At 39.9% G+C, this 25,986-nt stretch overlaps 2 protein-coding genes across 7 annotated transcripts in view; one reads left to right on the top strand and one right to left on the bottom strand.

The window, feature by feature from the left end:
* GFM2 (GTP dependent ribosome recycling factor mitochondrial 2) overlaps nt 1-8,831 on the top strand; it is a 47,390-nt gene extending 38,559 nt beyond the window's left edge. For 5 of the 6 annotated variants that reach the window (XM_059916574.1, XM_059916572.1, XM_059916575.1 and 2 more), the window contains 4 exons: nt 1,891-2,070; nt 3,484-3,599; nt 7,721-7,903; nt 8,349-8,831. In XM_059916574.1, the coding sequence (XP_059772557.1) occupies nt 1,891-2,070; nt 3,484-3,599; nt 7,721-7,903; nt 8,349-8,477 (608 nt within the window). In that variant the 3' untranslated portion in view covers nt 8,478-8,831. The other variant, XM_059916573.1, reaches the window with a different exon arrangement.
* HEXB (hexosaminidase subunit beta) overlaps nt 8,816-25,986 on the bottom strand; it is a 34,775-nt gene continuing 17,604 nt past the window's right edge. Inside the window, exons 6-14 of the mRNA XM_059916578.1 lie at nt 17,641-17,742; nt 15,508-15,637; nt 13,935-14,115; nt 12,926-13,012; nt 11,581-11,653; nt 10,596-10,770; nt 9,618-9,708; nt 9,361-9,465; nt 8,816-8,987 (exon numbers count right to left, since the gene is read on the bottom strand). Coding sequence (XP_059772561.1) covers nt 8,927-8,987; nt 9,361-9,465; nt 9,618-9,708; nt 10,596-10,770; nt 11,581-11,653; nt 12,926-13,012; nt 13,935-14,115; nt 15,508-15,637; nt 17,641-17,742 — 1,005 coding nt within the window. The 3' untranslated portion in view covers nt 8,816-8,926. The remainder of the gene's footprint in view (nt 8,988-9,360; nt 9,466-9,617; nt 9,709-10,595; nt 10,771-11,580; nt 11,654-12,925; nt 13,013-13,934; nt 14,116-15,507; nt 15,638-17,640; nt 17,743-25,986) is intronic.

The following is a 25,986-nucleotide window of genomic DNA, read 5'->3' as shown; positions in this document are numbered from 1 at the left end:
ATAAGACTCTGCACTCCCAATGCAGGGGACCCAGGTTTGATCCCTGGTCAGGGAGCTAGATCCAACGTGCGTGCCACAACTAAGAGTTTGCATGCCACAACTAAGGAGCCTGCCTGCCACAAGTAAGACCCAGTGCAACCAAATAAATAAATACTAAAAAAAAAAAAAAAAGTTTGTTGGGTTTTTCCGTACCAGCTTATGGAAAAACCCAAACAAACTTTTTGGCCAAACCCAATACATAAAATATTGCTGGAAGAGTGTATGAAATTTAAGTTTGTTGGTTGGCAGGGTAAAGCCTTTTAATTTTCATTAGATAACCGTTTATACTCTGTTTTACTTTTAAATAAAAATTTTGTGTTTAGAAGAATATCAGCCACATAAGAAATGTTTAAAAGTGTAATCTGCATAACAAAATTTGTGTGATCAGCTGCCTCAACACACCCTAACACTGAAGCAATTTTTTTTTTTTTTTTTTAATTTTTTGGCTGCGCTAGGTCTTCGTTGCTGCATGCGGGCTTTCTCTAGTTGTGGCAAGCAGGGGCTACTCTTTGTTGTGGTGCACAGGCTTCTCATTGCGGTGGCTTCTCTTGTTGCAGAGCATGGGCTCTAGGTGCGCAGGCTTCAGTAGTTGCAGCACGTGGGCTCAGTAGTTGAGGCACGTGGGCCCTAGAATGCGAGGGCTTCAGTAGTTGTGGAGCATGGACTCAGTAGTTATGGTTCACGGGCTCTAGAGCTCAGGCTCAGTAGTTGTGGCGCACAGGCTTAGTGCTCCACAGCATGTGGGATCTTCCCAGACTATGGATTGAACCCGTGTCCCCTGTATTGGCAGGCGGATTCTTTTTTTTTTTTAACATCTTTATTGGAGTATAATTGCTTTACAATGGCGTGTTAGTTTCTGCTTTAAAACAAAGTGAATCAGCTATATGTATACATGTATCCCCATATCTCCTCCCTCTTGCATCTCCCTCCCACTCTCCCTATCCCACCCCTCTAGGTGGTCACAAAGCACCGAGCTGATCTCCCTGTGCCATGCGGCTGCTTCCTACTAGCTATCTATTTTACATTTGGTAGTGTATATATGTCTGTGCCACTCTCTCCCTTTGTCACACCTTACCCTTCCCCCTCCCTGTGTCCTCAAGTCCATTCTCTATGTCTGTGTCTTTATTCCTCTCCTGCCCCTAGGTTCTTCAGAACCTTTTTTTTTTTTTAGATTCCATAGATATGTGTTAGCATACGGTATTTGTTTTTCTCTTTCTGACTTACTTCACTCTGTATGACAGTCTCTAGGTCCATCCACCTCACTACAAATAACTCAATTTCATTTCTTTTTATGGCTGAGTAATATTCCATTGTGTATATATGTGGATTCTTAACCACGGCGCCACCAGGGAAGTCCTAAAGCAATATTAATAGGTGATTCAGAGCAGGTTTTTAATGTTGGTAAACACAGAAGCAGATGCTTTCTTTCTTTTTTAATTAATTAATTTATTTTTTGCTGCGTCTGGTCTTAGTTGCGGCACACCGGGATATTTCGTTGTGGCATGCGGGCTCCAGAGTGTGTGGGCTCTGTAGTTGCAGCACATGGATTTGGGTTTAGTTGCCCCACCGCATGTGGGATCTTAGTTCCCCAACCAAGGATCGAACACGCATCCTCTGCATTGGAAGGTGGATTCTTAACCACTGGACCACCAGGAAAGTCCCAGCAGATGCTTTCTTGGTAGAACTGTTTAGTCTGACATTTTTATACTGTATTTAGTGTCATTGTTGATATTTTCTTCCACTTTACCTTCCATGAGACCTTGAACTTGCTGATTATAATTTTGCCAGTTGTGGTACCTTGACATCTTTCTGGAACAAATCTCTGAGGTACTATATTCGATTTGTTTACAGATACCTTAGATAGAACTTTAGGAGACAGACGGCATCTTGTGACTGTAGAAGTGGAAGCAAAATCACTGGAAACATCATCTCTTCTGCCAGTCATCGAGTATGCAGCAAGTGTTGCCGAAGACCTTTCGCAGGCCTCACGAGAGGCCATTGAAAATGGCCTTCACAGTGCGTGCCTCCAAGGTAAGGTACTCCAATCAGAGTACGCATTAGTATCACACTCAACGATTTAATCCCTCCTAATATTAGAAATTGTTTCATTCTTCTCTTCTAACTTTGGTGGTGTTTTCTCCCTATCTTTTCCCATCACACATATGTCATACCTTTATAGTTGTCCCACAGCCTTGGATATTGTTTTGTTTTGTTTTCAGTCTTTTGTTCACTTGGCTTTTCAGTTTTGGAGGTTTCTACTGATACATTTTCTAACTCAGGCTCTTTCCTCAGCTGTGTCCCATCTAAGACCATCAGTGGGCTTCTTCCTTTCTGTTACAGTGTTTTTCATCTGAAGCATTTCTTTTTGGTTCTTTCTTAGGATTCTGCCTCTCTGCTGTCATGCCCATCTGTTCTTGCATGCCCTTTACTTTACCTATTAAGCCCTTAGCATATTAGTCATAGTTGTTTATATTCTCAGTCTGATCATTCAGCGTCCCTCCCACATCTGGTTCTGATGCTTGCTCTCTGTATTCAAATTCAAATTGTGCTTTTTGCCTTTCAATATGCCTTATAAGTTTTTCTTTTTTTTCCTTTTATTTATTTATTTTTATATAGCAGGTTCTTATTAGTTATCTATTTTATACATATCAGTGCATATATGTCAATCCCAATCTCCCAATTCATCCCATAATTTTTTCTTGATAGCCAGATGTGATGTACTGGGTAAGGGACTGCTATAAACTGGCCTTTAGTAATGTGGTGGCGAGGTAAAGGGGAGGGGAAGCATCTGTAATCCCAGGATTAGGTCTCAGTCTTCTAGTCAGCCTGTGCCTTTGGATTCTGAGCTGCACAAGTGTTTCTCAGTTTTTTTCACCCCCCTTAGGTGGGACAGGATGGCTAGAATAGACTGGAATTGGGTACTTCCCTCAAGTCAGTTAGTCTCTGATAATATCCCTGCAGGTTTTGCTCTAATTAACTAGTTTCCCCTGAGGGCAGGCCTTGTTAAGAATAGAGTGCCTAGGAGTATTTCAGAATGGATTATTTTCCCCTCCCCCTGAATCTCTGATATTTACTGTGAGAACCTGCTTGAGCTCACAAAATTATGCCCCTCTCCACCCCCAAGACTGGGTCCCCCTGGAGTTTTTAACTCTGACTTGGCCACACCGAGCCTCAGGCAGTTCATCAATTACAGTTCAGGTGTGACTGCCTGCACTCACCTGTCTCTCCAGTCTTAGGGACAGTGGTTTGCCCTTTGCCCTCCCATCTCTTACCAATTCAATAAGAATTGTTGCTTTTTACTTATTATTTACAACAAAGTGATGACTTCAAAGCTCCTTACATGCAGAACTGGAAACTAGAAGTTCTCTGCCTATCTCTTTATACATTTCATTTACCCCCTCACTGTATACTGAGTCCTAATAAAATCTTTTCCCCCTTACCTAGGACCATTGCTTGGATTCCCAATTCAAGATGTAGCAATTACTTTACATTCATTGGTAATTCATCCCGGTACCTCCACAACTATGATTTCTGCCTGTGTCTCAAGATGCCTACAAAAGGTATAGAAGTGTCCTAATCCTTTTTGCTTTAAGGTGACTCTCCGGACAGTAGTGAACCACTAGTCCACAGACAGCTGTGTTCGCAGTGCCTGACCTTGTGTCTTTGTATCCTGAGCCTTATAGTCAAGAGCTTTGATCATGGAGAACCTTTGATTTCTTAATCACCAGGGTTTTATTCAAAAGAGGATCTAAGAAATTACTGTTTGACACAGATAGTTATTAAATATCCTCTGATTTTGGCAAAGAGGCAAGTTTTTTTAAGTGGTGTCTCTGCTTTCCCCATCCCAGATACACAGCCATAAGAGGCAAGCTTGGTAGATTTGAGTAAAAGACATCTCTGGGGTCAGTTTGGCCCAAAATGGATTATAATTTAAAGGACATTGAACGTCTAATATTGGTTCCAATGTTGGAGTTCATGTTTGTTCTAATAAGATTAATCAAGGATCATTGAAATCAGATAAGTCCTGTTGAATAACAGATCAAATAAGCATTTTTCCTTCTCAGAGCATAAAGCAGTCTGGTCTTCTGTGGTTACCCGGGGGTATGTCCCTGAGTGTCTTGCCCCAGTAATCTACCAGAGCTGGATTAACCCCCAGGGCCTTAGTGTGCCCAATGCTGATTCCACGCATTCTTCTCAGTATAGGAATACTATAGTTTTGTTGGTGACTGATTTTGCATTAAAACGCTTGCTTTTATAATCATTTTCTAATGTTTTGGACTGTGGTTGAGACCTGATTTTCTGTAGTCTTATTTGAATCCATAATTATAAAGTTAAATACCCTAAGCCCCTGACTTAGGAAGGCTGAACTTTAATGGCTCTTTCATATAAGTTCAAATTCATACTTCTTAAAAAGTTTTTGATGAAAAAGAAAAAACACTACACTTTCAAAAATAAAATTATTTAAATATTGTTTGCCTAAGCATATGTTAGAAATATTACCTGTAAAGTGGTCATGATTAAATTGTTGAGAACATTTACCTTCCAGTAATTCTTAGTTTCTCCTGACATTGGTTTTAGTATTGAAATAATGGTAACCTGAAAGATGATATAATGTTTCTAAATTAACCCCAAGCCCCAGTATATGGGCCAGTCCTTCAAAATCTAATATGCCTTGGTTAGCCTTTTTATTAAGATCATAGTAGAGAAGAAGAATTAACTTTATGGGGCTTACACTTAATCTTTTGTTTTAATTCATTACCTTAAATACTACTAATGGAAGTACTCTGGCCCTTGTTAAACTTCATCTAGTGGGGACGCTCCTCCTCTCTGCTATGAGAAGTGAATGCCGCTTCATATGTTTATTGAGCCATTGGTGGTGTGCTTATAGTGCACTGGGCACTGAGAGGGGCACAAATAGGATGCATACGTTTTTCTTTACCTAAAGGAGCTTATGATTTAGAAGGGAAATAAATAGCCAAATAGCCAGAATATTAGATAGAATGGACTGAGATCCATAAAAGCTGAGACGTGGGGAATTGGGGCAGGGTTCTTGGAAAGAAGTTTATGTTGCCGAAACTCGGCCTCTTCACCGGTGCCGAACAGAAACGCGGAGACAGAGTTTTGGGTGAAGTAGAAAAGAGTAGCTTTTATTGCTTTGCCAGGCAAAGGGAGCCACAGAGGGCTAATGCCCTCAAGACTGTGTGACCCACCCTGGAGGGGTTATGAGGAGTTTTATAGTGTTCAAGGAGCAGGGCGTGATCAGCTCGTGGACAGTTCTGGGATTGGTTGGCATCAAGGTGAAGTTTCAAGCATCATCAATCAGCCTTCTGGTTTCAACCAGTCTAGGGTCTGTGTGCTTGTGGTCAGCAGTTTTCCTCTGGCAGGGGTCTGCTTCCTGTACAAACAACTTAGGAATGTGTGTCAGGCCTTTATACCTTTCAGGGAACTGGGAGTTCGGTGATTCTGCCATGTGGCAGCATTATAGTCTAAATTGTTACCAGTTCCCTAGCCCAACAGCTGTTCTTTGTTTCTGCATCTTCACATTTCCCAATCATTAACTATTGAGTCAGCATTTTATTTCAAAATACAACAGGGACTTGTACATTGTTTCATTAATTGTTGAGCTGTGATGTTTTGGAAGATTTGGGCACAGTGGGCAGCATTCCAGACAAGGGGAGATTAAAGAAGGCAGGGGAGTAGTGAAATTAGGGTTGGAAAAGTAAAATAGAGTCAGACTGTAGAGAAACCTTTAAAAACTACATCTAGAAGTTTGAGATTTGTTTTGAGAACAGTGGTGAATAATTTAAAGTTTTTGAAGAGAGCAGTGTAATCATTAGAATACAGAAGGGACTGGAGTAGGGAAAAGAGTCTAGGACAGGGAATGGACTAGGTCTGAACCAGGATACCAGCAACAGGAGTGGAAATCTTACAGCTTACTTGTGGAAAAACGGAAATCAAAGATGCATGTCCTGGTGAACTGAAGAGTAGTGATGCCATCAGCAGAAAGAGGAAAGAGCAGACAGGAGTGTTTGGAAAAGAAAATGATGAGTTCCGTTTGGGGCATATTGGGTTGCTATAAGATATTTAGACACTATCGCAGAGCAGACCAGTGGAGTACAAGGCTGGAGCACTCAGACCGTGGCTTGGGTAAAGTTGAGAATTTTTGAGGAAGCTATGTAGAGGCTGTTCTTGATGCTCTGTAACTAGGCAATGTTGCCAAGGAAAAGGCTGTGAAAAGAAAAGAGGACTAAGGACAGACCCACAAGCACAGTACTTCCTGTTCAGTTACACAGAACTCAGTCCTTTCCTTAGTTGTAGCATTTTTTCTCTTTAATTTTTAACCTTTTCCCACTCCATTATGTTGTTCTAAAAGACATTGCGTGAAGTGGCACAAAGCTTTTGGTAAGAATTGCAGAAATACAGAGGATATATTTAGTTGTTTGCTGTTGACTGTCATTATTTTTTAGTAATGTTTTCATTCAAGGACTATTTTTCTATAGTTGAGTTGTTTCAGTTGATAGTGATTTTAAAGGCTTAATCTGTGAAAAACTGAGATTATGTTTTTACTATATATGTGTGCTATGTTTTTTGAAATTTCTGTGATAGAGAATATACTGCTGGCCATTTTTCATGATCGTGAAGGTAGGAGGCGGGGGTGGGGGGGAGGGAGGAGGTGGTGAGGTATCGGGGACAGAAGAGCATTACTTGACAATGTAGGCGAAGATACCGCCTGGTCCTAAGTGAGTGGTGGCAGGTGAGCAGAGAGAGATGATCGGCCATAGCCAAATAAAGGTGAGGGGTACATTGAGCCCTAGCTCTTTTATCTGGTTTCTGCTGCTAAATCTAAGTTTATTACATCCCACCTGACAACCAAACAGAGGCTTAGAATTTATAGGAAATTGTTTTGTTATTTTTTAACTCTGGCAGGCTGGAGAAGTAAGTTAGCTTTTAAAATCAAACCCATCAGTAGTTATGGTGCTTGCAAACGCCCTCCAAAATCCGTTTACCAATTTGCCTGATGGAGTGATGCTCTAAAGACAGCGTCTGACTAGGACCCCAGGTCTTTATGCCTCTGCTACTTCCCCGGTTTTCATCCACTTCCTATCTGCCCTGTGCTGTTTTAGCTTTTTATAGTTTCCATGCTCTTTCCTTTCCATGTGCGTGTTCTTCTTGGCCTTTGTTATCTGTTCAGAATTTTAGATTTCAGTCTGTTTCAAATAGAGAATGTGTTTCTACTAACTTACTGTGTTTTTAGCTCTCTCCTTTGTTTCCCTCCTTGATTGCCCTGACTTGTAGCATGGGCTATTATAACTACAGGTATCAAAAACAAGAGAAGAGGTTTAAATATGAAGAAATAAGTCTTTGAAGGGGGAAAACCATTTTCTTTCCCTCTGTCTCTGGGCACATGTTCACAAGTACTCTACATGATGAGACTTTACCAAGCATCCCCTTGCAACACACCATACAAGAGGTCTCAGACAGACTACTGTCATGCATGTACAAGCAAATATTGAAGTTTTGGACTTCTTATAAAGAGTGTTAAAGCAGGCTTATGTCTTTTTGCTAGAGGCTCTAGGCTAAGAGTATGGACAGTATTTAAGTTTTTACGAATCTTCCCTTCATAACAGAAATTTGATCTGCCGTTTAAGGAAGAGGAGTTAATGTTCTTTAATTTCTTTAGGCTCTGAAGAAAGCTGATAAGCAAATTTTGGAGCCCCTGATGAATCTTGAGGTTACAGTGACTAGAGATTACCTCAGTCCTGTTCTAGCAGATCTGGCACAAAGAAGAGGGAACATTCAGGAAATCCAGACTCGTCAGGACAACAAAGTTATTATTGGATTTGTTCCCTTAGCAGAAATTATGGTAGGTACTTTGTGACTAAATGTACTTTTTTACGTAAATTGCTGGAGAAATCCAGGGGATTATGGCAGCATTGGGGGGGGGGGTGTCGGGGTGTCCCTTTCCATTCCTCCACACAGGTTGAGGTGTGCTGTACCAAAGTGTGTCACCAGCCTAAATGACCATTTTTCCATCCCAAGCACTTATCTTACTTCTTCTGTTGCCGGCTTTCAGGCAAGTTTCATCCTCCTCCCCACCAGCCTCTCCTGCTAGGACAGGCACCTGAGTGCCAGCAGTCTTTTTACCAAATGTTGGGACCAAGGAATACTTCTGAAGCATACCCACACTACTGGTTTTCTGTCATCCACAGTACTTACCAAATTTTTCCTGATAATGGTCAAAGGTTCTGCAGGAAGAGACTTGAGGCTTAACTTTGCAGAGATAACTGACTTAAAATTATTTTAATTAGGGTTATTCAACTGTGCTTCGAACGTTAACATCAGGCTCAGCTACCTTTGCCTTAGAGCTGTCTAATTATCAAGCCATGAATCCTCAAGACCAAAGTACACTGCTCAGCCAGAGAAGTGGCTTGTCCTAAGTCCTCGGAGAGAAACTCAGGAGTACCTACCTACTTCATTTTCAGTAAGAACAACTGAAAAGGTAGAACTTGAAACAGACAGTGGCACTGGTGCTGCCCATTCTATTTTATAGAATGAGAAACGTGCTTTGATGTTGAAGGTTAATGTACCTGAACTGTATTGTGTATCTAGGAAGTTATTACTGCCGGTAGTCAAGATTCAGTCTTTTGGAATATACTGAGTGATTGATAGATATCACGAGGTTTTTGGTTGGCTGATTTTAAGCTTCTCCCACAGGAAAGATGTCAGTATTCTATGTATAATGTATAATAAGATGGAGGTTCAATCAATAAAGAGATTTTATTCAAAAACGATTTTTATTCAAAAACATGATTTTTAAAATCAAGCTGATCGTGGTACAGATGATTGTGGGCATTTTCCCCTATTTTTCTTTTGTTTCAGCTCATTTTTACATTCTGTCCTCGTGGTCACAATATCCAGTAAAGACAGGTTCTGCAGCTATTCCTCGTCTGTAGGACAGGTAAAGTACAAACAAAAGATGTTTTAGATTGATATAACTCATCTCCATCTTAAGGAACTTAATAGCTCAAATCAGAATCACTAAACCATACCACTAATTATTGAAAAAAGAGATTCATAATGGAGTTCTAAGTTACAGCAAAATTTAATATATCTATAAAACAGTTTAAAGTCCAAGCATATCTTCTCCTTATAGGTACTGGAAATAGTTCCCAATTTCTCCTAATTAAATCACAGCCTCTTAGGTGACATACATTTCTATTTATAGAAAAAAAAAACCCAATAGGCCATCTAACACTAAATAAGGTTAAAACTCACCGTGTACTTAACAGTATCCTAGCTTGAAAAACAAGTCTGTCTTACCTGAGCATTCTGCAGCGGTGAATTGTTAGTCTCCTGTAGGCATCCTCTAGGCTTCTGACGTCTTTGTGACTCCAGAGTCTCTCACCAACAGCACTTGCCCGAGGCCTAAAATTTAAACCACATGTGCCCCAATGTAGTTTTCTGTTTTCTTAAATAAGCAAACCACATGCTTGGGGAAGTTCCTAGTGGTTTCCTACTTGGGTGCAGAAGGAAAACTCAGGCACCTTAATTCAAATGTTATCACTTAAATTCCATACCATAATCTTGGAGTAAGGTTAGTTGCATCCACATACTCTCCCCATAGACAAGCTTCTCCACCAATGACAAGTTTTTTCTGTTCCTGAGAACCTAGATTAAAATCATTGATGTAAGTTAGGTAGTTGCAACTTGAGGCCTATATACAGAGGCAATGCTGATTTCTATTGTTATCTTAGGGCAACATTTCTCTCCTGTTAAGCAGGACGTTGGGAGATGTTCATGGCTGTGGCACAAAAAAAGGTGGCCAATGTTACTGCCACGGCTGACCCCATGGTTCACATAGTACTTGTTAGCATATGTTAACTAATGTGGCAGTCTGGTAGTAACGATACCATTTTATTAAAGAGACTATCTATAGTAATTACGACTTTTTGATTCTCAGAAAATGCTTTTTAGAGAAACAGTTATGTCAATTCCTAATAGACCTACAGTTTTGAAACTCTTTTAAACAGCAAAATACTTTTCCTCAAAGGAAATTTTATATTAAAGTCTGGTGTACAAAAATGGACAAGGGAGAACTGTTCTTAATGAAGGGGGTTTGAGAGTCTGGAGCCCCACCACTCAGACATGACCACCCCCCCAAGGATGCCTCCTCCTCAGAACCCGGAAGCCACTGAACAGGACGGGATCCCTGCTTAGGTGTCTTGCATTGGAGAGGCAGCTCAGAGTAGGAGATACAAGGTTAATGCAGTCAGGCATCTTTAAATGCATAGTGATAACAAGTCTTATCAGTGAAAATGGAGAGAAAAATCTAAGGGAATCTACTTTTGAAGTTCTTTCATTTAGGGAAGAATGTGGTTTCTTTCACAGAGTTTAAAATGATATTGTAGTTGGTCTGTTTAAGTACACACAAACAAAATCAAGGGTCAAATATAAAAGGGAGGATAGTTGGTAGATGCTACCTAGGTAAGGATTCCCTGGAGGGAGGGTAGGGAAAAAAACCTAACAAATCAAGTAATGATGGTTGCTTCACTTACCCTCAAAACTAAGAGGGTCCACGGCATAGTATCGTTTCCAGTCTTGTCCATAACTGATCCAGTCTAAGTACCAAGGAGCAGAAAGGATCACAGGGAAGCCAGCTTCTGTAACTTTACTTTGTTCCTGAGTATAGTCCTCCACTTTCCACACTTGAATTACTGTGCCTGGCATGAGCTATTAAAGTCACAAATCACAATATATATTATTAGGTCTCGCAACTACAGTAGATGAAATTACAAGTCCGAGGCATTGTAGCTAAGAAAATAACTTTTAAGATCCTTGAAAAAAGCAGCATTTCCTTTTTTCCCTTTCTCTTTAGAATTAATATCAAACGCTATTTGTTGTAGGGACTTAGAAGTTTCATCAACCTTAAGGTTGGATATTTAACCTTTGTCTACATATGATACCATATAGGTGTAATGAATTAAAGGTTTTCATCCCATTTCTACCACACTATTGTACTTACTTTGGAACTCTGAGGATGCCACCAACCCCTTCTGGAAAGATAATACTAGTAGCTGGACTTGCAAATTCTCAGTTGCCCCCAAAGGAAAATAAAGAATTCTGAGTATGTCAGAGAGAAATGCCATTTAAAATAAAAAGTGTACATTGACAATTTTACTTAAAACTATCTTAACAGCAGTAAAGACTTATTTATGTTTGTTCTGCCCTTCTGGAAAAAGGAACGGTCTTCAAAGTACTTCAATTTGTGATTAAAAATGAGATGGCGGGGGAGGAGGGGAGATGGGGGAGGAGGGGAGATGGGAGAGATGAGGAGGAGGTGGCGCTGAAGAATGAAGTAAATGGAAGAAATCAGATCAATACCATTATCACTGGTCTCAGTGTTACAGCTCAAATGGAAAGGTAAGCTCATTTCCCCAGCATTACAGGGAAGCTTCATTAGGGTTCCTTCCATCCAAGGAAGTATTAAAGTATTAAGTCTCTCATATTATCAAAACCAAATGCAGTCTTAATACTTCTCACCTTGCTTGCATCATCAAAAACTTCTTGCCAGACTATGGAGTTCTTGTTTATGGCTGAAATCATATCCAAAACCCTACCATTGAAAAAATTACAAAGTTATTGCAGATCACAAGCTGACCAATATGTGTAAAGAATGCACATTTTTATCCCAAGAACTCCAGCACTGAGAGGTGCCTCTCAGTATAGCACAGCTTTACAGCAGAACTAGCTAAAGCTGGGTGGCGACCCATGTGGTTCCTTCTTTCTAACACGTGGCTCAGAACCTGACACAGCAGAGGGGTTCAAGTCAATTGCAGAATGAACGAGCTAAGCATACCCCAAAGATAGGAAGATGGGGCAACTCAAAGGGAAGTGTATAAACAGCAATCTTTGTAATTTCATGGGTATCTTAGAATAAAGGAAACTATAAACTAGCCTGTGACATCACCTAAATAACTTGCAACAGTGTTGACAATCAATTCACAAATATTTCCTGATGTTCAGACAATGGCAGGTGCTCTGCAGGCTAAAAAAATTAGACTGTATCACACAAAAAGCTGAACAGGAAAAGGCTAGAATCTGGGCTTGCTCAATGCAGGAGTTGTTGGCAAGCTATAGCCTGCAGCCTGTTTTTGTATGGCTCTTGAGCTGAGAATGGATTTTACATTTGTAAAGCATTGTTTAAAAAATAAGAGTATGCAAAAAAAAAGTATGCAACCATATGTGCCCCACGAAGTCTCCCATATTTACTGTCTGGCCCTTCAGAGAACAAGTTCACTGCTCCCTAGCATAGAGCAGCACTGTCTACTAGAACTTTACGCAGTGATGGAAATGTTCTATATATGCACTTTCCAGTATGGTAGCCACCAGCCTCATCTAGCTGTTCAACACCTGAAATGTGGCTAATGTGACTGAGGAACTGAATTTTTAATTTTCTTCAATTCTAATTTAAATACAAACAGCCACATGTGGCTGTAGCTACCATACGAGACAGCACAGGTATAAAGTAAAAGAAATGCTCCAGCGTTGACAAAAGGGACTGAATTCCAGAGGATGGATGGTGACGAAGACTTCGCAGGGCAGCCAGGGCTCTGAGCTGAGTTCTTAGAACAGATGACTGTTACCCTGTGTTTCAACAGTTACTGCAAAAGGATCAGAGTCACCATGTTATTGATTTAAAGAAAATAGTGGCTATTGCTCCCTCCTTTATGATTTTTCATCTATACTTTGTGTAACAAAGAATATAACATCTACACTTTGGCAAGGAGTGGAGAGAAAATGAAAAATATAGTACTAAATAACAGCTTAAGCTTTTACAAAAGGCATTGATGAAATAAAAACAGAAGTAGGCTTTAAAGTAACTTACGCTTGCATATAGAAGGATTCTAGTTTCTTAAAATTTCTGCCAAAGCCTTTGTCCCTCATGAAATCCTGGATTTCTGGATTGGATGCCCTTAAATAAAAAGTGATCAAAATTTCATTAAAAGTTCAATATGCCCCATCTTTTTAAAGCAGCATATATCCCTAACATCTTATACACATGTAAAACTATTAAATTTTGTAGAGTAAAATAAACCTAAAAACTTAATTGTGGGGCTTCCCTGGTGGCGCAGTGGTTGGGAGTCTGCCTGCTGATGCAGGGGACACGGGTTCGAGCCCTGGTCTGGGAAGATCCCACATGCCGCGGAGCAGCTGGGCCCATGCGCCACAACTACTGAGCCTGAGCTGTAGAGCCCGCGAGCCACAACTGCTGAAGCCCACGTGCCTAGAGCCCGTGCTCCACAACAAGAGAAGCCACCGCAATGAAAAGCCTGCGCAACACAACGAAGAGTGGCCCCCGCTTGCCGCAACTAGAGAGGGCCAGCGCGCAGCAACAAAAGACCCAACTCAGCCAAAAATAAATGAATAAATAGATAAATAAATAAAATTTTAAAAAAAACTTAATTATGAGTTATCTTAGCTTTCCACTGCAAATAATTTTTTTCTAGAAGCTGATTTCCTATAAAAATGGTTTTCCCTAACCTCCCACCTCTCTCCTCCATCTGAGGCTATTTGCAAAGAGGACTTTTACTTGAAAAATCTCTCCCACTTAATCATTACCCTCTTTCACTAAAGCTATTCTTGTTCACTCTTTAGTCTTTTTTTTTTAATTCCCATTTCCTTCTGCATCTTAATTCTCCTTCCTAAAAGCTTTTACTTTGTCATACCACCCATATGTACATTCTACAGAAATCCACCATCTCACGAGTTGCGTTGCCAAGTTAAAACCGTACAGAGATGTTACCCCAAATCTTCCCTTTTCATGTGGAGACCTCTACACCTACTTCAAATGCAACAGTTTTTAGAAATAGGGGGGATTTAACATATTTTCATACCAACAATCAAAATCTACTTCATCTCCTCCCAAATGAATGAATTCATCCGGAAACACGGTACTAATTTCTTTGAACAATTTAGACAGGAAGCTGTAAGTTGTATTCCAAATAGGGTTTATAGGTCCAAAAGCCCCAGATGGCTCTTTTCCATTATAACATGGAGTCAGGAGGTCTTTCTGGCCTGGAAGGAAACATGGAGAATCTTTTCTAAAGAAGTATTTCAGTCACAAAGACACGGCTTTGCACATGATTATATTACTTTATTTTGTTGAAGCCAAAAGAGATTTTATACAGAAAAAGATAAATGTGTTTACTAAGAGTTACTATGATAATTTCTTCCAAATAAGAAGAATTGTTTCCTGAATACTATCCCTGTACCTCTTTTGTTTCCCTTTCCATCAGCCTCTGAGATTTTACCCATTTCAAATATTACCTCAAATATTAATGACTCCCAAATCTAAACCTCGCCCCAATCCTTTTGTCTCGAGCTTCAAACCATATTTCAAAGTCCCTGCTGAACACAATTAGATATCCTAGCTTCACTTCAAATATAATCTAACAAAAACCAAATTGTCTTCCCCAAACTCCTTCTGTAGCCTCTCCTGATTTTCACATTCTGGTAAGCGAGACACCATCCTCCTAAGTCTCTTGTCCCTCTCCTCCTGGAGTCAGTCAGTTGCCAAGTTCTATGGGTTGTATTTCCAGAATGTCTCTCAGTTCTGTATATTATTTTCCATCCCTGCTATCACCATTCTGGTCTAGGACGTTCAATCTCCTCCCCCTTCCAATCTGTCACTTTCACATAGGATTCCCTGAAGTGTGGCTCCCATCATGTCACTCTTCTACTCTGTAACTTTCACTGGCTTCCATGTGTCCTGATGAATCCCACATTCCTCACCCAAGGCCCTCTACACTACTTTTTCAGACTCATTTCCCACTGTACTCCATGTCTATTCTAATAATACTTATTGCACAATTATAAATGCTAGGTGTGGTGCTATGTGCTTTACATTCATTCTTTAATCTTCAAAAAAAATTTACATGATAGCTACTGCTAATACTCCCATTTTAGAGATGGGAAAACTGAGGATGAGATGTTCTGACTGGCCCAAGGTCACTCAGTTTATAAACGCCAGAAGCAGGATTCAAATCCAGGCAATCTAGCTCCAGAGCCAGTTCTTAAGCACCTGACAGTACAACTACTCTCTGCTGCACTGTACTCCAGCTAAATTGCCTTTCCTGTTATTCCCTCTACCAGAAACACGAATATATTCTTTGATCTCTCAAAAGCATTTTAAGTGTTACTTCATTCATGTAATGTTTAATTCACTTATGCATTCTACTTGTTGTAATCATTTCTTGTTTTCCTTTATCCCTTGTGTTTATACTTTAGGCAATGCCTAGATAGTGACTTGCTCACAATAGACACATAATAGTTACTGAATTACAACTATCAATAGTTTGCACAACCTTTGTGCAAATCACAAGTAAGAACAAAATGAGCAAACACGAAGTCATGAGATGTAAGACCTCAAATGTTCATTTTCTGCAACTCATAAAACACGCTCCTTACCTTCTCCCCAAGACTGCGTATGTCCAGGGCTATCAAATTCTGGCACGACCCGAATCCCTCGTAATCGGGCATATTCAATCACCATACGGACATCGTTTGGAGTATAAACATGAGACGAAGAATAGCTTCCCTGTAAAAGCCATATTTCTTAAAATGTATGAACTGTTTACAGTTCTGTTTGTACTTCAGTATCTGCTGGCAGATTTTTCAAGTACTACAAAGTATAAAATAGTCTTATGTGATGTTGGATGACTCATTTAAATTATTTGTTTACTGTATCTTATCAATAAGCTCTCAGCACACTTTAGGTTAATTCCAGATTTACTGATAGGACTGTCTATCTCTACCAGCACCTCGTTTCAGCAATGTCTGTCTACCGTCAGGCTGTTTCAACCTCATGTAACTGTACGACAAAACAGAAATGTTTGACTCCGAAGTGAAAATTCTGAATACACTGCCCTTGTCAGTTTTAGAATCAAAATTCACACATTATTACAGAGCATAGCTGTTGTCTTTCAAAGTCACTTTAATTACTGTCAGCTTTAAAAATTCCCCGAGATGCTCTGATAAGTGACCTGTGTTTTTTTTGTTTGTTTTTTTTAAGATTACCCTTGGTCCTACTATAGGTCCTTGAAAAATGAGAACTCAATATTGGTGGTAGCTAAAGATAAAGGTCCATTAAAGGTGTTATCATGGCACATTTCTCAAGGTATAAATATATAAATATAAATAAATGCTCAACTTCTAAAAAGTAGTCTTGCCCTACCCCCATCTTCAACATCAAATTTGTATTGAATCAAGACTAGATCTAACCACCAGTTTACAGTAAATAGAGGAGACAGAAGAACATATTGACACTGGGAATGCAACCAGCAAAACCCAGACTGTGGGAAACTATAGGACAAACTGAGCTTAGTTTCCTCAATGAAAATAATAAATTACAAGAAAAAAAAAAAGAGATGGGCAGGGATGGGCAGCTATATATAAAAGAGAACAGACGTATTAACTGACCACAATGTATGGACCTTATTTGCATCCGAATGCAAATTTTTTTTAAAAAGAAAAAGGCACTTGGGGAAACATGAATAATGACTGGCTATCTGGATTATTGCTATTTTTTTAGCTGTGATAACGAACTATAACTTTTTAAACAGGCCTTTTTACCAATAAGATATGATGTCTGGGATTACCTTCAAAATAATGGAGGGGGTATAGGTGATACAAGACTGGCCATTACCTGATTACTGAGGCTGACTGATAAGGAAATGGGAATTCATTAAATTCTACTTCTGTATATGTTTGAAGTTTTCCATTTATTAAAAGCAAACAACAGGATTGCTGCTAGGATTTCAACCCAAACTACATCAAAACCTTGGAGAAAGTTTTGGAATTGTGGCCAGAGGACAAAATTTAGGGTCTTGGCTCTGCCTCTTCCTAACTACAACTTCGGATGAGACATACAGCTTCTCTTGGCTGTCAGTGACTGGCCTTGTACTAGAGGGGGATTCAACTAGATGGTATCGAGGCTCACTCCCAGCTTCACTGGTCTATAATACAGTGAATCTGAACACTCCTAAGACCACCATTATTTTCCAAGAAGGAGCCATTATCTGTAAGATTCCCTGCTTCATATAGCTTTTCAGAGAGAAAAGAAGTTGTCATTTATAGAATTCAAAACAATTCTGTTTAAAACAAATATACAGTTGGACTATTTGGTAAATATAATTACTTAACCTCATGTTAATCACGAATGCTTCAGGTCTCCTACATTCATTAAAGTTTTAAAATTTTTATTTGTATAGCCCCTAGAGATTGTTTACATTTATGATAACATAACAATTACAAAACCACAACAGTTTTGTGGATCTAAAATGCTCAGCCGCAGCCTATTAAAAACATTTAAAACCACAAGTATTTTTTTTTTTTTTTGGCCGCACTGACCAGGGATCTAACCCACTCCCACTGCAGTGGAAGCATCGAGTCTTAACCACTGGACCGCCAGGGAGGTCCCCCAAATATCTAACTTTTACACTTCAATTCTATCCATAAGAAGAAACATTTAAGCTGCAAACTTCTAATGAAACTATACCAAAATTTTTTTTTTGTATACCAACAATAACATGAATTACTCACATTTTTGCTTAATCCAGGAAAAGTGACGCTCTGATAAGGGAAAGACTGGTCATCTACTATGTGCCAGTGGAGAACATTAAACTTATTAAAAGCCATGGCATCCTGCAAGCAAACATGTTAAAAATTTATATACCTTAAAACCACAATGAGATTATCAGCTCGCACTGTCAGAATGGCTATCATCAAAAAGAACACAACAAATGTCGGCAAGGGTGTGGAGAAAAGGGAACCCTTGTACACTGTTAGTGGGAGTATAAATTGGTGCAGCCACTGTGGAAAACAGTTTGGAGGTTTCTCAAAAAACTAAAAATAAAGCTACCACATGACCCAGCAATCCCCACTCACTCCTGGGTATATATACCTGAAAAAAACAAAAACGCTAATTTGAAAAGATACATGCATGCCAATGTTCGTAGCAGCATTATTTACAATTGCCAAGATATGGAAGCAAGCTACGTATCCATCAACAGATGAATGGATAAAGATGTGGTGTATATATATATACAATGGAATACTACTCAGCAATAAAAAAAGAAATTTTGCTGTCTGCAACAAGATGGATGGACTTGGAGGGCATATGCTAAGTAAAGTAAGTCAGACAGAAAGATATGTATGATATCACTTATATGTGGAATCTAAAAAATACAACTAGTGAATATAACAAAAAAGGAAGCAGATTCACAGATAAAGAGAACAAACGCAGTGGGGAGAGAGAAGGAAAAAAAAATTACATACCACAGATATATTATACAATCCAATTTACTTATCTGCATCCAGGATTGTTTCCAATGTGTCTGTTTCCTTTTAAAATTTACTTTTTCAACAAGGGAAGGATGTGAAGAAGTATAAATTCCTTATCTTATATTCTTTACATGGCATGTTGCTTTTCAAAAAGCCTATACAGAATTCTTATTTATTATAAACAGTAAGCTATAACTTTGCCCTATGGGAAGGGAGCAAGCTTATAAATTTCCAGTAAGTATTTAGGGTTAGCCAAGAAGGGAAAATAGTTCTTGGCTACCACTACTACTGTGTTTGGGAATGCAGCAGAGGAAAAATGGGACTTACAATTCCCACAATTCTGAGATTTGAGTGCCAACCTTTCCTTACAGATGAAAGAAATTCAGTACAAACACAGTACAATTCTAATTAAAATTCTCAAATTTGGGGGGAAATTGACATTGATTTTATGTACACTCTGGAGGAATAAACAATATGTATCTAAAATATAAAAGACTATATGAAGAAGATGAAAAATGATAAGGGGAGATATTTGCCCTATCAGAGAATCAAAACTTATAGCCTCCCTTCTCCTTATGATGTGGCCAAAATGGCAGAGCAGGAAAACCCTCCTGCTCACCTCCTGCCACAGACACACCAAAATTACAACTATTAACAGAGCAATTATTGATGAGAATGACCTGAAAACTAGCAGAAAAGATTTTTCCACAACTAACAGTATAAAGAAGAAACCACAAGGAGACAGGCAGGTGGGTCAAGACCCACACCCCAGACTATGTGACCCACAAATGGGAGGATATCACAGTTGCAGAAGTTCTCCCCAAGGGGTGAGGAATCCGAGCCCACATCAGGCTCTGCAGCCTGGGGTCCAACACCGGGGAAACGAGCCCCCCAAAACATCTGGCTTTGAAGGCCAGCAGGGCTTGCATATGGATGAGCTGGCAGGCTGTAGGAAACAGATTGTGCTCTTAAAAAGCATATGTAGATTCCTCCTCCAGTGTGGGAGGATGAGGAGTTCGCATCTCCCCACAACTAGGGCACCTGGCAGATGTTGGTGGGGGACCTCGATGCCCCAGGAGATGGGAGGAACCCCCGAGCAACCGGGTAGGACATGCTGGGGAGTGAGGGGGGAGGAGAAGTGGAGGCCGGACAGGACAGGCACCCCTGAGGGGTGGGTGGGAGAGGGGAGGGGTTCCCACACCTGGAGGGACCCTCAGGGGCTTGGAGGATCAGTGGGGAGCACGCCTAGTGTTTCCCTGCCCAATCAGGCCCGGGGAAGCCTGCTGGGCTCCGGGGCCAGGGCCTCCACTCTCTGAGGCCCCCTCCAGGCCGCGTGGTTCCTAGGGGTGTAGGACAGAGGCGGGAAGAAGAGGAGAGGTGGATGGGGAGGGGCCCTCTGGGATTGGAGGATCAGGGGAGATGCGGAAGGCGTTTCCCCCACCCACTGAGGCCCCGGGAAGCCTGCTGGGCTCCTGGGCCTGGTCCTCTGTTCTCCAGGGCCCCCTCGGGCCTTGCGGGTCCTAGGGGTGTGGGAGGGAGGGAGGAGGGGGAAAGAGGAGGCAGATGGTGGCGGGGGAACCCCCAGGACTGGAGGATCAGGGGAGGCCTGGCGGGCATTTCCCCTGCCCACTTGGCCCTGGGAAGCCTGTTGGGCTTCCAGGTCTGGTCTCCTCCTTTCCAGGGCCCCCTCTGGCCATGGGGCCTAGGGGCATAGGAGGGGGGTGGGGAGAAGGATAGAGGCCAACGGGGAGGGACCCTCCAGGATCGGCGGATCGGGGGGAATGCGTCTAGCATTTCCCCTGCCCACTCAGGCCCAGGGAGCCTGCTGGAGTCCCAGACCGGGTCCTCCGCCCTCAAGGCCAGAGGCACTCCTGGGCCCCTCCTGCTACACTGAACCTAAGACCCACACCCAAAGGGCCTTTTCAGCTCCGTGGGTCCTAAGCATAGGCCCCGCCCACCACCTAAACCCCGCCTCCCAGAGCTAAGAGCTTCTCCAGCTTTTTTTTCCCTCCTCTTTTTTGGCTTTTTTACCTTCCAGTTGCTGTTTCATCTATATTTTTATATTTTTATTTTTTCTAACATATCTGTTAGTTTTCTAATCTTTTTTCTTTTTTACTCTGTTATTCTTCAGCTCCTTTTTTTTTTGCTGCCCTGCATGGCTTGCAGGATCTTGGTTCACAAGCTGGGGGTCATGCCTGAGCTCCTGTGGTGGGAGCTCCAAGTCTGAACCACTGGACTAACAGAGGACCTCAGACCCCAGGGAATAACTCACTGGAGTGAGGTCTCTCAGAGGTCCTCATCTTGGCACCAGGACTCAGCTCTACCCAACAGCCTACAAACTCCAGTGCTGGAAGCCTCAGGCTGAACAACCAGTAACACAGGAACACAATCCCACCCCAGAAAAAAAAAAAATGAGATGACAAAAAAATATGCCACAGATGAAGGAGTAAGGTAAAAAACCTACAAGACCAAATAAATGAGGAAATAGGCAACCTACCTGAAAAAGAATTCAGAGTAATGATAGTAAAGATGATCCAGAATCTCAGAAACAGAATGGAGGCATGGATCGAGAAAATACAAGAAATGTTTAACAAAAATCTAGAAGAACTAAAGAACAAATAAACAGAGATGAACAACACAATAACTGAAATGAAAAATATACTAGAAGGCATCAATAACAAAATAACTGAGGCAAAAGAATGAATAAGTGAACTGGAAGACAGAATGGTGGAAATAACTGCCAAGGAGCAGAATAAAGAAAAAAGAATTAAAAGAATTGAAGACAATCTCAGAGACCTCTGGGACAACACTAAACACACCAACATTTGAATTATAGGGGTCCCAGAAAAAGAAGAGAAAAAGAAAGGGTCTGAGAAAATATTCGAAGAGATTATAGTGGAAAACTTTCCTAACATGGGAAAGGAAATAATCACCCAAGTCCAGGAAGCAGAGAGTCCCATACAGGATAAACCCTAGGAAAAACACACCAAGACACACGTAATCAAACAAACAAAAATTAAATTCAAAGAAGAAATATCAAAAGCAGCAAGGGAAAAGCAAAAAATAACGTACAAAGGAATCTCCATAAAGTTATCAGCTGATTTTTCAGGAGAAACTCTGCAGGCCAGAAGGGAGTGGCAGGATATACTTAAAGTGATGAAAGACAAAAACCTACAGCCAAGATTACCCAGCAAGGATCTCATTCAAATTTGACGGAGAAATCAAAAGCTTTACAGACAAAACTTTAGAGACAAAAGCAAAAACTAAGAGAATTCAGCACCATCAAACCAGCTTTACAACAAATGCTAAAGGAACTTCTCTAGTCAGGAAACACAAGAGAAGAAAAAAACCCAAAACAATTAATACAATGTAATAGGAACATACATATCGATAATAACCTTGAATATAAATGGATTAAATGCTCCAACCAAAAGACACAGACTGGCTGAATGGATACAAAAACAAGACCCATATATATGCTGTCTACAAGAGACCCACTTCAGACCTAGGGACACATACAGACTGAAACTGAAGGGATGGAAAAAGATATTCCATGCAAATGGAAATCAAAAGAAAGCTGGAGTAGTAATAATCTTATAAGATAAAACAGACTTTAAAATAAAGACTGTTACAAGAGATAAGGAAGGATACTACATAATGATCAAGAGATCAATCCAAGAAGAAGATATAACAATTATAAATATTTATGCACCCAACATAGGAACACCTCAATACATAAGGCAAATGCTAACAAGCATAAAAGGGGAAATAGACAGTAACACAGTAATAGTAGGGAACTTTAACACCCCACTTACACCAATGGACAGATTGTCCAAACGAAATATATAAGGAAGCACAAGCTTTAAATGACACAATAGACCAGACAGATTTAACTGATATTTATAGGACATTCCACCTGAAAGTGGCAGAATACACTTTCTTCTCAAGTGCACAGGGAACATTCTCCAGGATAGATCACATCTTGGGTCACAAATCAAGCCTCAGGAAATTTAAGAAAATTGAAATCGTATCAAGCATCTTTTCTGACCACAGTGCTATGAGACTGGATATCAATTACAGGAAAAAAACTGTAAAAAACACAAACACATGGAGGCTAAACAGTGCACTACTAAATAACCAAGAGATCACTGAAGAAATCAAAGGAGAAATTAAAAAATACATAGAAACAAATGACAATGAAAACACGATGACCCAAAACCTATGGGACACAGCAAAAGCAGTTTTAAGAGGGAAGTTTATAGCAATTCAATCTCACCTCAAGAAACAAGAAAAATCCCAAATAAACAATCTAACTTTACACCTAAAGTAACTAGAGAAAGAACAAAGAAAACCCAAAGTCAGTAGAAGGAAGAAATCATAAAGATCAGAGCAGAAATAAATGAAATAGAAACAAAGAAAACAATAGCACAGAAAAATAAAACTAAAAGTTGGTTCTTTGAGAAGAAAAACAAAATTGATAAACCTTTAGCCAGACTCATCAAGAAAAAAAAGGAGAGGATGCAAATCAATAAAACTAGAAATGAAAAAGGAGAAATCACAACTGACACAGCAGAAATACAAAGGATTATAAGAGATTACTACAAACAACTATATGCTAATAAAATGGACAACCACGAAGAAATGGACAAATTCTTGGAAAGGTACAATTTTCCAAGACTAAACCAGGAAGAATTAGAAAATATAAACAGACCTATCACAAGTAATGAAATTGAAAGTGTAATTAAGAATCTTCCAACAAAGTCCAGGACCAGATGGATTCACATATGAATTCTATCAAACGTTTACAGAAGAGCTAACACCTATCCTTCTCAAACTCTTCAAAAAACTGCAGAGGGAGGAACACTCTCAAATTCATTCTACGAGGCCATCATCACCCTGATACCAAAACCAGACAAAGATATAAAAAAAAAGAAAATTACAGACCAACATCACTGATGAACATAGATGCAAAAATCCTCAACAAAATACTAGCAAACAGAATCCAACAACACATTAAAAGGATCATACACCATGATCAAGTGGGATTTATCCCAGGAATGCAAGGATTCTTCAATATACACAAATCAATCCATGTGATACACCATATTAGTAAATTAAAGAATAAAAACTACATGATCATCTCAATAAATGCAGAAAAAGCTTCTGACAAAATTTAACACCCATTTGTGATAAAAACTCTGCAGAAAATGGGCATAGAGGGAACCTACCTCAACATAATAAAGGCCATATATGACAAACCCACAGCAAACACCCTTCTTAATGGTGAAAAAATTTCACTATGGTGAAAGCATTTCCACTATGATCAGGAACAAGACAAGGATGTCCACTCTCGCCACTCTTATTCAATGTAGTTTTGGAAGTCCTAGCCATGGCAATCAGAGAAGAAAAAGAAATAAAAGGGATACAAATTGGAAAAGAAGAAGTAAAACTCTCACTGTTTGCAGATGACATGATACTATACATAGAAAATCCTAAAGATGCCACCAGAAAACTACTAGAACTAATCAATGAATTTGGTAAGGTTGCAGGATACAAAATTAATGCACAGAAATCTCTTGCATTCCTATACACTAACAACAAAAAAATCAGAAAAAGAAATTAAGGAAACAATCCCATTTACCATCATGACAAAAAGAACAAAATACCTAGGAATAAACCTACCTAAGGAGGCAAAAGACTTATACTCAGAAAATGATAAAACACTGATGAAAGAAATCAAAGATGACATAAACAGATAGAGAAACATACCATGTTCTTGGATTGGAAGAATCAATATTGTGAAAATGACTAAAGAAATGTGCAGATCCAATTCAATCCCTATCAAACTACCAATGGCATTCTTCACAGAATTAGAGGCAAAAGAATGAATAAGTGAATGAACAAAAAATTTTACAATTTGTATGGAAACACAAAAGACACCAAATAGCCAGAGCAGTCTTGAGAAAGAAAAATGGAGCTGGAGGAATCAGGCTCCCCGATTTCAAAGTATACTACAAATCTACAGTAATCAAGACAGTGTGGTACTGGCACAAAATCAGACATATAGATCAATGGAATAGGATAGAAAGCCCAGAGATAAACCCACGCACATATGGCCACCTTATTTATGACAAAGGAGGCAAGAACATATGATGGAGAAAAGACAGCCTCTTGAATAAGTGGTGCTGGGAAAAACTGGACAGCTACATGTAAAAGAATGAAATTAGAACTCTACCTAACACCATACACAAAAATAAACTCAAAATGGATTAAAGACCTAAATGTAAGACCGGACACTATAAAACTCTTAGAGGAAACATAGGAAAAACACTCTTTGACATAAATCATAGCAAGATCTTTTTTGACCCACCTCCTAAAGTAATGAAAGTAAAAACAAAAATAAACAAATGGTACCTAATGAAACTTCAAAGCTTTTGCACAGCAAAGGAAACCATAAACAAGACGAAAAGACAACCCTCAGAATGGGAGAAAATATTTGCAAATGAAGCAACTGACAAAGGATTAATCTCCAAAATATACAAACAGCTCATGGAGCTCAACAGCAAAAAAACAAACAACCCAATTAAAAAATGGGCGGAAGACCTAAATAGACACTTCTCCAAAGAAGACATACAGATGGCCAAGAGGCACATGAAAAGATGCTCAACATCACTAATTATTAGAGAAATGCAAATCAAAACTACAATGAGGTATCACCTCACACCAGTCAGAATGGCCATCATCAAATGCTGGAGAGGGTATGGAGAAAAAGGAACCCTTTTGCACACTGGTGGGAATGTAAACTGATATAGCCACTATGGAGAACATTATGGTGGTTCCTTAAAAAACTAAAAATAGAACTACCATATGATATGACCCAGCAATCCCACTACTGGGCATATACCCTGAGAAAACCATAATTCAAAAGGACACATGTACCCCAATGTTCACTGCAGCACTATTTACAATAGCCAGGACATGGAAACAACCTAAATGTCCAACAACAGATGAACGGATAAAGAAGATGTGGTACATATATACAATGGAATATTACTCAGCCATAGAAAGTAACGAAACTGGGTCATTTGTAGAGACGTGAATGGACCTAGAGTCTGTGATACAGAGTGAAGTAAGCCAGAAAGAGAAAACCAAATATCATATATTAACACATATATGTGGAATCTAGAAAAAATGGTACAGATGAACCTATTTATAGGGCAGGAATAGAGTCGTAGACGTAGAGAACAGACATGTGGACATAGGGAGGGGAAAGGAAGGGTGCGACAAATTGGGAGATTAGGTTTGACATAAATACACTACCATGTGTAAAATAGATAGCTAGTGGGAAACTGCTGTATAGCGTAGGGAGCTCAGCTCGGTGCTCTGTGATGTCCTAGATGGGTGGGATGGAGAGGGCAGGAGGGACGTCCAAGAGGGAGGGGATATGGGTATACATGTGGCTGATTTGCTTCGTTGCACAGCAGAAGCTAACACAACATTGTAAAACACTTATCCTCCAATTGAAAAACAAAACAAAACACATTTAAAATCTTACAGGCTCTGAGTCCCAAGTCAGAGGCAGTAATTTGTAAGGAGCCTGGGTCA

This window comes from Balaenoptera ricei, chromosome 3 (genome assembly GCF_028023285.1).
Source record: "Balaenoptera ricei isolate mBalRic1 chromosome 3, mBalRic1.hap2, whole genome shotgun sequence".
Lineage (NCBI taxonomy): Eukaryota > Metazoa > Chordata > Mammalia > Artiodactyla > Balaenopteridae > Balaenoptera > Balaenoptera ricei.
The sequence above is the reverse complement of the archived record's forward strand: the minus strand, read 5'-3'. Positions and strand labels throughout refer to the sequence as shown.